General features: G+C 55.0%; 6 protein-coding genes across 6 annotated transcripts; 4 read left to right on the top strand and 2 right to left on the bottom strand.

Moving 5' to 3' along the window:
* Positions 1-222: 222 nt before the first annotated feature.
* Positions 223-1,375, top strand: CCOS01_05455 (UBA/TS-N domain-containing protein; the record flags this gene model as incomplete). Its single annotated transcript, XM_060453635.1, has 3 exons — positions 223-307; positions 394-616; positions 727-1,375. The coding sequence occupies 3 exons, from the start codon at positions 223-225 to the stop codon at positions 1,373-1,375; spliced, it is 957 nt and encodes a 318-aa protein (XP_060315407.1).
* A 962-nt stretch (positions 1,376-2,337) lies between these two features.
* On the bottom strand, positions 2,338-2,912 carry CCOS01_05454 (uncharacterized protein; the record flags this gene model as incomplete). The annotated part of the gene is made up of 4 exons (XM_060453634.1): positions 2,338-2,384; positions 2,452-2,587; positions 2,660-2,737; positions 2,844-2,912. 4 exons carry the CDS (start codon positions 2,910-2,912, stop codon positions 2,338-2,340), a joined length of 330 nt encoding a protein of 109 aa, XP_060315406.1.
* Positions 2,913-3,693: 781 nt separating this feature from the next.
* On the top strand, positions 3,694-5,270 carry CCOS01_05453 (uncharacterized protein; the record flags this gene model as incomplete). Its single annotated transcript, XM_060453633.1, has 6 exons — positions 3,694-3,907; positions 3,961-4,346; positions 4,399-4,565; positions 4,614-4,827; positions 4,881-5,066; positions 5,118-5,270. 6 exons carry the CDS (start codon positions 3,694-3,696, stop codon positions 5,268-5,270), a joined length of 1,320 nt encoding a protein of 439 aa, XP_060315405.1.
* A 1,960-nt stretch (positions 5,271-7,230) lies between these two features.
* On the top strand, positions 7,231-7,794 carry CCOS01_05452 (uncharacterized protein; the record flags this gene model as incomplete). The annotated part of the gene is made up of 1 exon (XM_060453632.1): positions 7,231-7,794. One exon carries the CDS (start codon positions 7,231-7,233, stop codon positions 7,792-7,794), a length of 564 nt encoding a protein of 187 aa, XP_060315404.1.
* A 408-nt stretch (positions 7,795-8,202) lies between these two features.
* CCOS01_05451 (AMP-binding enzyme) lies at positions 8,203-9,930 on the bottom strand (the record flags this gene model as incomplete). Its single annotated transcript, XM_060453631.1, has 4 exons — positions 8,203-8,307; positions 8,364-9,232; positions 9,291-9,327; positions 9,388-9,930. 4 exons carry the CDS (start codon positions 9,928-9,930, stop codon positions 8,203-8,205), a joined length of 1,554 nt encoding a protein of 517 aa, XP_060315403.1.
* Positions 9,931-10,899: 969 nt separating this feature from the next.
* On the top strand, positions 10,900-12,786 carry CCOS01_05450 (G-patch domain-containing protein; the record flags this gene model as incomplete). Its single annotated transcript, XM_060453630.1, has 5 exons — positions 10,900-11,080; positions 11,151-11,639; positions 11,707-12,413; positions 12,538-12,621; positions 12,691-12,786. 5 exons carry the CDS (start codon positions 10,900-10,902, stop codon positions 12,784-12,786), a joined length of 1,557 nt encoding a protein of 518 aa, XP_060315402.1.
* Positions 12,787-12,875: the final 89 nt, after the last annotated feature.

Raw genomic sequence — 12,875 nt, 5'->3', positions numbered from 1 at the left:
CTGCCGTGCCAGCTTTGTTCATACAGCAACGGGAATATCTCGAATCTTATTCACAACTCACCTCATCTCCGATAGGTAAGCCGAGGAGGATACAGATTGCGATTCACACATCGCTTTCACATACTCTTTATTAAAGACTTTTTGTCCTCATTCAAGCAGACAGATTCCCTCACCACCCGAGAAAAACAACCCCGCCATCCACCACCACCACTATCCACCAAAATGACACAGTCAGATCTCGACCAACTGCTCGACATGGGCTTTGAGAAGGCCCGGGCCGAGCTTGCCGTGAAGAAGACTGGAAACCGTGAGTGCCTGACCTATACTATCCGACAAAGTTTCATCAAGCATTGTGACAAGAAAGTGTGAGACGGTGTTGCTGACTGATCACAGTGAACGGAGCTCTCGAGTGGCTCGAGACCAACCAAGACAAGCCCCTCGAAGAGCTTGCTACCGCTACTGAAGCTAAGAAGGACGATGATGACGATGATGCCGCTGAAGTCCAAGCCAACATCGAGGCTCTTGAGAACGGCGGTACGGCAAAGTCTCTCGTCTGCAACGAATGCGGCAAGCGCTTCAGATCTCAGGATACTGCCTCATACCATGCAACAAAGACGTAAGTTGTCACGATCCAATCACCACCACCATTGAATTCAATTCGCTACACTCAAGTCTCCATCGTTACAGGACAGACTGGGCATGCTGAGTACTTACACCGAATACCAGGGACCACACCGACTTCTCAGAGTCGACTGAGGAGATTGCTCCACTGACAGAGGACCAGAAGAAGGAGAAACTCGTCCAGCTCCGAGAGCAGCTCAAGGAGAAGAAGGCGAAGCAGGCCCTCCTCGACAAGGAAGACGCCAAGCGTAATGAGAAGATTCGCATGAAGGCCACAAAGGAGACCCAGGAGGCCAAAGAAGAGCTGGCGCGCAAGGAGCAGATCAAGGAGGCCGCCAAGAAGCGCCAGGAGAAGCAGGACGACATCGAGGCGAAGCGCCGCATCAAGGCAAAGATCGAGGCCGACAAGGAGGAGCGTCGCCGCAAGGCCGAGGAGGCCAAGGCCGCGAGAGAGGGAAGAGCCCCCGAATCTGCCCCGGCCGCCGCCGCCGCCGCATCTGCTGGCCCGAAGACGGTCGCCAATCACAACGAGGCTCGTTTGCGCTTACAGACCGCCGGCGGCAACGTCGTCAAGACCCTGCCTGCTGAGACCACGTTGTTCGAGGTGGCGGAGATGCTCCGGTCCGAGACCGGAACGACAGTCACGAGCTTCTCGACCACGTTCCCTCGCAAGACGTTCGAGGGCCACATGGATCTTAGCAAGACCTTGAAGGAGGCAGGGCTCACTCCCAGCGCCGTTCTCATCGTCAAATAAGCGTTCTAGGATGAGCAGATTCGGGAGTTTTATTCTCCCAGGTTTCTTAAAGGACACAGAGCCCAGGAAATCGAGAACCCGGAAGATTGCATTAGATGCTGGCGTTGCGGATGTCAGGGGGTTAGTAAAAAAACACTCATTGAGTGTAAAAAGAATTGAGAAACAGTCAACGATATCTTCCTACAGTTTTCCCGTTCTCCTCCTTTTCTGATGTGACTGCAATTAATACACGTCCAGCCGAAACTGGAAGGAGCGTGAGCTTGAACTTAGCAAGGTCAGCAATGGAATCGTGGACTACATAAGGGTGAGATAGCGTATGTCGGAGTATCATGGACAATGATACGCGAATACTGGGTGGGCAATGACGAAGACACAGTATCGAGACTGTAACCGTCAATTAACAAGGTCTGAATTACATAGTCTTACCCACGAGCACCAGTAACCATGTGACTCATCGACTTGACAAACATGTTAACCCTAGCGAGGCTCGACATGTAGGTTGTAGTCTGCCTCACTCTCACCCATCAACATATCCCGATTGGGGCATGCCGATGACGTGGGGAATGGTGACATACATGTGCTGACTACCCCGTGTGGGTGTTGGTTTTCGGCTAAGTAGGAATCACAGTCACCAGTTTCGAGAAGTCGAGAAGCCAAGGTAGAGTCATAAGCCATTCCAACTCGAGCTAAGCTGGTGTATCATGTCGACATCCACGGCTCACTCCATTCACCGCGCGGGTCCCGATATTTTCAAAGCATGCCAAATTCCACTTTCATTTTTTGAGGATGTCCAGTGAACTCCGCGTAGAGAGCGTCTTCACATTATCGTATGAGAGCTACTCTGTCCAGGCAGCAGGATATCGTGCCTCCACCCAATCCTTTATGATCGCGCGAATCGTAGAACCCCCGGATCCATGCAGTTGAAGTTACAAAGGGAAGGAAATCGTCGCAGGAAAAATCGCTTAGTCGAAGAGACCGAAGCCCATGTCCTCGTCGGACTCCTCCTTCTCTGTAGCGGCTGTCAGTATTTGTTTCGTGCACAACTTCGTGTACATGGCTGTGGGATTTCAACGTACCCTCCTCCTTGGGTGCCTCCTCGGCGGCAGCCTCGGTAGCACCGCCAGCGGCAGCGCCGCCGGCAGCGGGGGCAGCAGCGCCACCACCGGAGCCAACGTTGGAGAGCAGGTCCTTGACGTCCTTGCCCTCAAGAGCCTATGTGAAATCTCAAATCAGCCTTCGATGTTCTTCCTCGAATCGGTGGAAAATATTGTCGTCGCGTCGTACCTTGGCGAACAGGGAGGTCCAGATGGGCTCGACGTCCTCGATCTTGGCAGCCTTGATCAGGGTCTGGAGCTTGTCGGCCTAAAAATTCCAACACTGTTAGTCTCGTTCCTTGTCGTGATATTTTGGTATTATTTGATGTGATTTATTTATTTTCGTGGCGGGGTGACTCGAGGGGCGGACGCACAGTGATCTCGACACCATCATCGGCGAGGATGAGGGCCGCGTAGGAAGAGGCGAGCTCGGCGGTGGACATTGTGACTGATTTGGGCGTTTGCGACTGGAGGTTGTCTTCGCGGATGGTGAGTGTGATTTGCAAAGGAGCAGTCAATATGGTATCGCGAGGTCATCCACCGAGTCAAAATTTGGCAGGGCTTTCAAGACCTAATGAACATTCGGCGGTTTCGGTTAAAGCCCGTCTGCAGTGGGTCTATCTTCAAGATCTGTGATTGGACACAGGTGCGAGCCAATAGGATCCCGGATCGACGACCTGGGCATGCCTGCCCCGCTGCCGTCGGTGACACTTGGGTCATGCCCCACATCGATACCTCGATTTGACTTTCCAAGCAGGTCAGTCACCCCCACCTTCTCTATCAGAAGCGTCGCTGGTTGAGGTGCACCTTTCCATTGGTTTCCGGCCAAGCCAACGAGCGCATCATCCGCATTTTACTTACATACGCAATCCCATCTGCGCATCTTCTACGGATGCCACGGCAGCCCATTCTTTGTCACAGGCTTCTTACCAATACAACTCTGTTCACCAGCACACAACAACCTCAGTGCAACGGGGAATTATATACCTTACACTACCGACGATCGGACTTTAGCTTCCCGGTCCCGACCTGTGAATCACCTTTGGCCCCGCTATCGTGCTTCGTTGAATGTTGGATCATTGGCAGACCTGCAACGGTATCGACTTCCAGCGCAAAAGGTGCATGCCTTGGCCGTCCATGATCTCGAACACTCGGCAGTCGCCCATATTCCAGCTCTACAACCCTCCCAGCAACCAGCGCCCGTCTTGAGTTACGTCACGCGAGATGGATACCCCTACATGCCCCCCGCCGCGGGACGACCGCGAGAAGGAGATTCTCGATAAGCTGGTTACGATCCGCGACAGACTTCTGCTCCTGAAGCAGGATCGTACCACTTATATTCGAAGCCAGGACGTTCTCCCGCTCTACGAAGAGACGATCGAGCAGGTTCGCCTGCTCAATGAAGCCCGGACGTCTGACCGAAGGGAGGAGAATAGAGGTAACGCGCTATCGTCCCGACTGTGCGGGGTCAACGGCTAACCCGCGCTGCAGTGGACAGAGTCTTGGAGAGCTGCTTCCAACTACTTTCGCTCTTTTTCATGACCATCGGACGAAACAACGAAGCTCCAGCTGCCTATGCCCTGACCTCGACCGTCCGAAGATTGTTGGACCACCTCACCGAAGTCGACTTGTATTCCATCAAGGACTTGGAGAGCATCTCACACACCCTGACAAAGCTCGAGCAGAATGTCAAGACTACCGAGACCGAGTACCCTCCATATCTCATCACCCTGCTTTCGAACCGACTGGAGCTCTGTGACAAGTCTCTGGCAAACCTTCGGAAGCGATTGGAGCGATTCGAGGACCCCCTGCCAAAGACATATGAGAAGCTGATCTCTATCCTGAGATCCATGTCTCTAGCAAACACCCGAACAAAGGTATGGCCAGCGTCAAGAGGAATGTGACGCGACAAAGCTGACAGTGATACAGTTCTCGCCATCAGAGGTCCAGAAGCTGCAAGCTCAATTGCGGGAGATCGAGGAGAAGAGACAGGAGGGCAAGCTGCTGACTGCGGACGGAAAGACACCCGGCGGATTTGATGAGGTGACCGCTTTGCTGGAGAAATGCCTCTTGTGGTCTGATTTCGTTCTTCAGAGGTACGGGATACGCCATCGCCCATGATAACGTCTCTAACCTTTGCTCAGGAAAGGAGTAATTCCCGACTCTTTCAAGCCAACATACGACATCTTATTCCGCATTCGCAACGAGCTGGAGAAACTCTCGATCACGCAAGCATGGTCCCTTCGAGAGGCGGATCTCTTTGACTTCCAGAGACAGTTGGACAAGATCGACGAGAGCCGAATCGACGGCAACTGGGTGGATGACGAAGGCAAGCCTGCAGAGCTCTACGTTCAGCGTGTAAGTCGGACGAACCTATGTTTTTGACTGAGCTCCACTGACACCGACGACAGACGATGCTCTATCTCATCAGAAGAAGCTACGCCTACATCTACTCGTTGATGATTTCGTCAGAGCCCGTTTCCGAAGCCTTGCTGCCGATCTACAACCAGCTCCAAACACTCAAGCGATGTCTCATCGAGGTCAAGAACAGCGGCGGTGTGCAGTCCGTGAGAGAGCTGTACCCTTACAGCATGAAGGTATGATGTGCTTCATCAATAAGTCGAACCAGACTAACAATTTACTTGCAGCTGCACTCGATCGACAACATGCGTCAAGATGGCAAATTCATGATCAACGACGATATCCCGGAAGGGCAGGGCAGTGTAACGGAGCTTCTTGCTGAATGCTTCGAGCTCAACTATGAGCTCAGAGTCGCTGCTGAAGAGCAAGCTGAGGCTTGATGACGATGAGGAAGAGACCTGTTTTGTTTGGCGTAAACGGACTAGCGATTTGTATCATGTCGGTCTTTGTGGGGTTTCTCTTCTGGCCAGTGAAACTGTGATGGACGCAGTTTAATGGGAAATGGTTAAACGGGACGAGGCAAACTCAAGTGTACTCAATTATGGACCAATGACATGATTTCTTTTCACATTTGGGAACCTGAGCTCGGAGCTCCCTTTCTGCCAGAGATCGGATGGCACCTCAGATGGCTACAGAGTGATGGTCAGACGCTGCTCCCGACTCACGGGGGTCTGAAGTACATCACACCTGGTAGCACGCCAATTAGCCATGCAATATCGTGGAGTGGCTATGTTCAGGCCTAGAAGCTACACCGGGAGACTATCGAGACTGTAGATCCCTGTTCCCAAATATGCATGCCTTTTGAGAATGGCCAGGCTTCCTTCCCTTCTCTTGAAGGGCTATAGACAGGATGGCACTGTCTTTGATATTGGCGTGAGGTCGGTGCTCTGCAGAGAGCCCGCAGTGGATGTTGGTTTTCCATACTCACGTACCAGACTCCTGAGTTTCGTTTAAGACAGTTGACTTTGGAGGCTCAATATGGCTTAGGGACCTTACCATCGTCTCGTTCGACAATGGCGATGTCACAAGAGGGAACACGAGTTGGTGTTCGGGAGGTAGCCTAACCTCGCAGCCGCTGGTCGAAAATATCTAGGTCGGACGCGATTTGAAAGGCAAGTACCTGACTGACACGGCCCCCAATCAAATATCTGGGACAGGTACGGAGTGAGTAGGTGAATAGGTGGTGAAACCTCGACCGTGTTGTTGAGTCACCCAATTCCACCAAACCCCCAGTGCCATCGGGGCATCGGCTCCAGCTTTCCCACCCCAAGGGATCTTTATCACCTACCCCCGAAAATGGCGAAATTCCCGTCCTCCCCTCGGCCCAGCTCCCGAGCTCCTCTTCCTCCTCCCGAATGCAATTGAGAAGGAATTTAAAATGCTCCAGAAGCCAAGGGCCCCTCCTTCTCAACAGCGCTGGGGGAGAAATCCCGCCCGCAGCGGGGCAGACAGCTGGCTACAGTCGGTTCACGCCGGGTTCGCGCCATTCGCGCATTCGAGCTCAACCCCGAAGCTGGGGGGGGGGGGGTCCAAGGTCCCGGTTTGTCGGTCTGGGTCAAGAAAGCTAGGTAAGGTGCTGTGTCATCACAGGGCAGCTTCTCAGCCTCTCTGCCCCCCGGGCGGCGCGAGCACCTCAATGGGGACCTGCGCCGGTCATCGGACCAGCCGAGACTTTCATTTTTTTCCTTCCAAGATCCCATCCCGACCACCCCGCTGCCATCTTGTGATGCACTTCCCGCTCCACCGAGGCAATTGAATCGATCCATATCAGGCCAGTGCCGAGCATAATTGCTGAGCTCTACATACCGGCGCAGCGACAGATGGGTACCTTATTTCGTACCTTACCTTGACTCAATGGGCAGTACGGGCTTGCACAGCTCCGAGGTGAAGAGCGAAACGGCGAGACGGGGCGGAGTTGGAGCTGGAGGTGGGTGAAGCGGGCGGGCGGTCTCCACCGAGTTCCCGTATCTCTGTTAGTGACACTTGGGATCAGTCATATAATCACTCATCCACATATCGCGTGAGATGGGATTTCCGTCTTTGATATAAAAGAGGATTGGGAGGGTACTGAAAGAACCTGAATGTGCTTCCTATGACCTGTTACTACTTAACTTTACACAACTTACGACCAAATAAGCTTGACATTCCCATCCCTTGCATCACACATCTGCAAGCCATTGACATCTCACCGATAGAGGTCTCACAACTACATACATACCTCACCTTACACATCACACTACCTATACCAGCAACCCCCAAACTCTCATCGATAAAGCTACACATCTAACCTTCCATCTCACCACACATCAACACAACCTCACACAACCACCCAAAAGGCAAATGACAGTCAGGATGTCATCCGCAGAAGACACCTCGGCGCACAAGCGCAACGCCTCGGCAACAAGCGCAGTCCAAACCACACCACCACCCGCAAAACGCCTTCCTCCTCCCACGGCATCCTCCTCAGTCGCTTCCTTGCCCCCATCTCGCCGCGAATTCCCCCACACAATCGCCCTCGTCCTCTACAGCGACGGCGGCGCCGACGGCGACATCGCAGCCGCCACGACCGTCATGGGCGCTTTCGCCGCGCTGGCGGACGCGAATGCCGAGGTGAGGAGGATATCGAGGGAGTACGCGGTCCACGGGGGCGACGGGATGCCGGAGCCCGCAGCGGACAACGCCGGGAAGGACGTGAATCCCGCGCGGTGGAATGGGCCTGAGGGGAACTCGTGCTGGGTCGAGCTTCATGCCGTGACGCCGAAGAGCATTGTGCCGAAGAGCGCGTCTGCGTCGCCGCAGCAGAAGCAGGGAGGCGATCAGCAGCAGAAGAAGCTCTACGACTCTGATGAGGGGGAGGATCCTGATCTTGATGATGAGTTGGATGAGGGCGGTCACTACGACTGAAGAAAGATGTTTCTTTCCGTTTTCTCTTTTCACGCTCGAGTTGTTTGGGATAGGAGGGCTCCTTGGGTTTTACGCCTAGGAAGGGTTGAAGTTCATGGCTGGCGAGACGAAGGCCCCATGAGTGTGCGGCTCTATCTGATGAGATTCACGAAGAATCGGTCAGTTATTATGGTTATTACGTTACATGTATATGCGGCGGGGCGTTATTATAGATATTGGAAATCCCTCTATTCTATCTTTCTTTTTAGGTATCTAAAATAACACACAAGATCTCTCTTCTCTCTCTCTACAGTGTCTTTCACGCCAGATGTATGTGAAATCTACGAGAATACCCCTTTCTACTGTCTTACAATCATCTAGGTCCACCATGAGCATGGCCGAATCTTTATGGTCTACTAATCGGCTGGTCTACAACTTGGCCTTGGGGGCCTCTTGTTGCTGCATCTTCTCGGCGACGATGCGGCGCTGGATCTTGCCCGTTGCTGTCTTGGGCATCGTCTCGGTGAAATAAATCTGAGATCTTGTTAGTCTGAATTTCCAGACAATCTCATAAGAGTTTATCAACTAACCTTCTTGGGAACCTTGAACTTGGCCAGCTTCTCCTGCACCCAGCCCTTCAAATCCTCGCCCTTGAGCTGCTGTCCCGGCTTGAGAACAACGGCAACACCGATATCCTGACCGTACATGTCGTCGGGGATGGCGAAGCTGACGGCCTCGGAGACGGCAGGGTGGCGGGTCAAGACGTTGTCAAGCTCAATGGGGCTAATCTTCTCGCCGCCCTTGTTGATGAGCTCCTTGATGCGGCCCGTGATGACAATGTAGCCGTCCTCGTCCTTCTTGCCTTGGTCGCCCGTGCGGAAGAAGCCGCCCTTGGTGTACGACGAGGCGTTGGCGGCGTCGTTGTTGAGGTACCCCTTTGTGACGTTCTCACCACGAATGCAAATCTCGCCCTCCTGGCCCTGAGCGAGCTCGTCACCAGCGTCGTTGAGGATGCGCACGTCGACGCCCTGGCCGAGGCCGACAGTGCCGGGCTTGCGCTTCGCGGGCGGGAGGGGGTTGGAGGTCATCTGATGGGCAGCCTCGGTCATGGCGTAGGCCTCGAGGACGGGCGCCTTGTACGTCTCCTCGAGCTGGTGGAAGACGGTGGGCGACAGAGGGGAGGAGCAGGAGCGGATGAAGCGAATGGCGGGCAGCGGGCTGGGCGTCGGGTTCTTGAGGAGGATCTGGTGGATCGTGGGCACGGCGGTGTACCAGTTGGCCTTGTGGGTGATGAAGTCTCCCCAGAACTCGGTGGCCGAGAATTTGTTCGGGACGACCATGGAGCCGCCGCAGGCTAGGGGTGCGAGAAGGCCGCAGAGAAGGCCATGGACATGGAACAGGGGCATGACCAGCATAGTGCGGTCCTCGCTTGTAAGCTGGTATGTGTTCTGGATGTTCTCTATCACTGGTGTTAGCCTTGCATCTCAGCTCCTCTCTCCTGCGAGACTTGGACTTACTCATTGTTCTGGTCAGGTTGCGGTGTGTAAGAGGGACCTATACATGATGTTAGCTTTCCCATGTTCCTCAACTCTAAGTAGACCGACTACGACTTACAACTTTGGGTCTGGAGGTGGTGCCGCTGGTGTGCAGAACCAAGGCAACGTCGTCGGCCTCAGCCTGCAACACCTTCTCAGGCCCCTTGCCCTTGAGCTGTCCCAGATCCTTTACATCAAGCGCGACCTCCTTCCTGGCCTCATCCCAGTACGTCTCAGCGATGGCGGCGTTGAACTTCTTGGCGGCCTTGACGGCAGGTGCACCGGCGGCATAGGCACCCTTGGGAACCAACACGATGGCGGACTTGACGTCCTCAATGTAGAACTCAAACTCGTCCTGCTTGTAGGCCGGGTTCAGGGGCGCAGCGATGCCACGCTGCCATGAGGCGGCCAGGAAGGAGACGATGAACTCATAGGAGTTGACGGTCGCGATGGAAACGGGCGAGGCCTTTGTGATGCCAATGGCGGCCAGCTTCTGCTGGAAGGCCGAGGTCTCCCTCACCAGGTCGCCGTACGTGGCTGTGAGAGCATTGGGCTTGGACGGCACAATGACGGCCGTGGAGTTGGCCGGGCCGTTGATGGCGGTTTGGAGAGTCAACGCCATCTTTGCGTACTTGACGTATGAATTTTATCTCTCACTCTATTGGATGACAGGGTGTGATTGTGCCTGACCGGACGGCAGTTGAAGAGTTGCAACCACCAGCGAATTCGGAGAAGCTTTTGGAGTAAGGTTAGGTAAGGTGGTGGACGATCAGATGAACTTGTCTAGACAAGGATAGAACCCAGAGGATTCGTCCGGGGTAGGCAATTAGGATATTCAAGGAGCTTGTGTGAGTGAGCCGTTCAACGGTAACAATCTTAGATAGAGGTAAAATACAAGTCTACGTTGGAAACAAAAGTTGAGGCACAATGGTCGACTGATAGGGAAACCTGACTAGGACGATGATGTGCTCGGGACCAGCCCAGCCTGGGACAAGCCGGATCACCCCGGTCGGCTTTTTCTTAGCCCGCTGCCACATTTGCCCACTGAAGTTGACTGAACCACTGTAATACCCGCCCTTCCCAGATCAACCGGTGGCTCGTCCCCCACGAAGACCCCCGAAGAAACATGGAACTGCGCTTGCGCGGCGGGCTGGGCGCTGTGCCGGAACGCGCAGGGGTAGGTTTTCAGTGGCCCAGCGGCCGTTGAGGTGCTGAAACCCAGGCGGCCAGGCTCCGCTTTACTGACGGACGAACGGCAGCGAACCGGTGGGTTTGGCTGATTCGCCTTAGGTAAGCCCAGGTATTTGTATCCGTTCTTTACGTCAGGCACCTGGCACTTTAAGGTGCAATCTGCACATTGACATTCGAGGTGCGCTCCACATGAGTGGGTCCATCAGGCAAGCTTCCCAGCAGCTTCAACTTCGCTGTGCGGAACCAGGCTGAACGTATCTCGTTGTCTCTTTTGCGACGCACTCAACCCTCGCTGCTGGTACTCGCCCATCACGCAGAACACCTCTGATAACCTTCCACACGACCATTGACCACCATATCAATCCTTCAAAATTACCCCTCCGCGCCGAAAATAAGCTCAATGGCCGCGCCGCCGCCTCCACCTCCGCCCGCGCGAGGAGGCTTGTCGCTCTACGCAAACCTCCTTGACCCAGTCGCCGACCCCTCGGCCACGATCTCGAGCGCTCCCGTCCGCTACAATCAAGACGGCACGGTCGCTGACCCGAAGGATGGGACAGCTGTGAAAAAGCCCATAGACCCATGTACTACCGCCGCTCTCCTCTAGACCATATTCTTTTTCAGGTTCACCAGAAACTTACCACCCTCCAACAGCCCTCCGCTTCCAGCCCATACGCAGACCACAAGCAAAGACAGCGAAACCAAAGCCAAACTTCCCCAAGACGATACCAAGCGCGAACACGTTAGCCGCGGCCACCTCCACAGCAGCTTCTTCCGCGCCAACATCCTCGACGGCAGCCGCCCAACAACCACCGCCGCCAAAGAGCACCCTCGCCGACTGGGCCGTGACAGAGGAAGACGAGTGGCGCTACAGCGCCAACGCAGGCGCCGGTGCCGGAGGCGGAGGCCATCAGCGCGGCGGCCGCAGAAAGAAGAAGAAGAAGGGAAACAACGACCAGCCCGCCGAGACCAACTGGGACGACATCTACGACCCAACGAAGCCCACCAATGTCGAGGAGTATCTGCGCAGCGACGAGCGGATCCACGAGGTGCAGGAGTGGAAGAGGCTGCTCTACCGCCACCGCAGACGCAAGAGTCTGAGCGATGACAGCGACGAAGAGACGGAGCGCCGGCCGGCGATGAGTGAGTCTTCCCCCCGCCTTAATCTTCTTTGCGCAGAGACGGCACGTTACTTAAACGCTCTCCTCAGATCAGTTCGCCCCTCCAGCCGAATACTCCTTCGTCCCCCCGCCTCCAACATCACCACCCCCAGCCGAACCACGAGCCACGGAAGCAGCAATCGGAGACGACGCATATGCCCGCCGTCAAGCTCTCTCCGCGTCCGCACCACCTCCTCCCCCTCCTCCCCCGGCAGTGACCGACGAAGCAACGATATCCCGTGCACCCGTCCGCTATACTCCATCCTCCACCAAGCAACCGCCCGCAGACGAAGAAGAGCCCTCAGACCCAGACTCCCCACCGCCAACCCTCGGCCTCGGCGCCAGCAGGGCACCACCACCACCGCCACCGCCCGCATCAGAAGAAGCTCAGGCCCCGCGATCCTCCCGCCCAGGCCAAGCCGGCTTCGCCCAACGCCTCATGAGCAAGTACGGCTGGACAAAGGGCTCCGGCCTGGGCGCAGACGAGTCCGGCATCGTCAACCCGCTGCGCGTACAGGTCGAGAAGCGCAAGAAGAAGTCGGACGCCGAGGGCGGCGGGTGGGCCGAGCCGGGCAACCGCGCCAAAGTCATTGGCGGGAAGCGCAAGGACGAGACCGAGGGCGGCGGCGGCGGCAAGTTTGGCGGGCCCATGAGCGAGGTCATTGTTCTGCAGCGCATGCTGGATAACATGGAGGACCTGCAGGGCGAGATCGCCAATGGGCTGGGGCAGGAGATTGGCGAGGAATGCGGTGAAAAGGTAAGTGATCCATGCTTCACGCTCTCCTGGAGCGACAGAAAGGGACCCTGCCTGCTTTGTGTACCCAAAGATGAAGAACACCATTTGCCGTTTCTCAAAATGCTAATTACGTCCTCTGTTATAGTATGGCAGGGTCGAGCGATTATACATCGACGTTGAAAAGAGGCAGGTCTTTATCAGGTTTACCGACCAAGTCTCTGCCCTTCGTGTAAGTCTTTCGCCTCCCGGCCACGTTCCACACACAGCAGGGCGTTTTCTAACATGATCACTAAAATAGGCGGTCAATGAGCTGGATGGACGCGTATTCAACGGCAATGTTATAGTGCCAAAGTTCTTCGATACTGAGAAGTTCGATAAAGGTATCTACCAATGACGTAGAATATGGAAAACAATAAATGGCTACCTCATAAAGTTGCAAACACTTGATGAAGATACGAACAATTGGAAGTTCGCCTTCAAGAG

This window comes from Colletotrichum costaricense (assembly GCF_030867565.1).
Source record: "Colletotrichum costaricense strain IMI 309622 chromosome Unknown Scaffold_5.1, whole genome shotgun sequence".
Lineage (NCBI taxonomy): Eukaryota > Fungi > Ascomycota > Sordariomycetes > Glomerellales > Glomerellaceae > Colletotrichum > Colletotrichum costaricense.
This window is presented reverse-complemented; position numbering and strand designations above follow the sequence as displayed.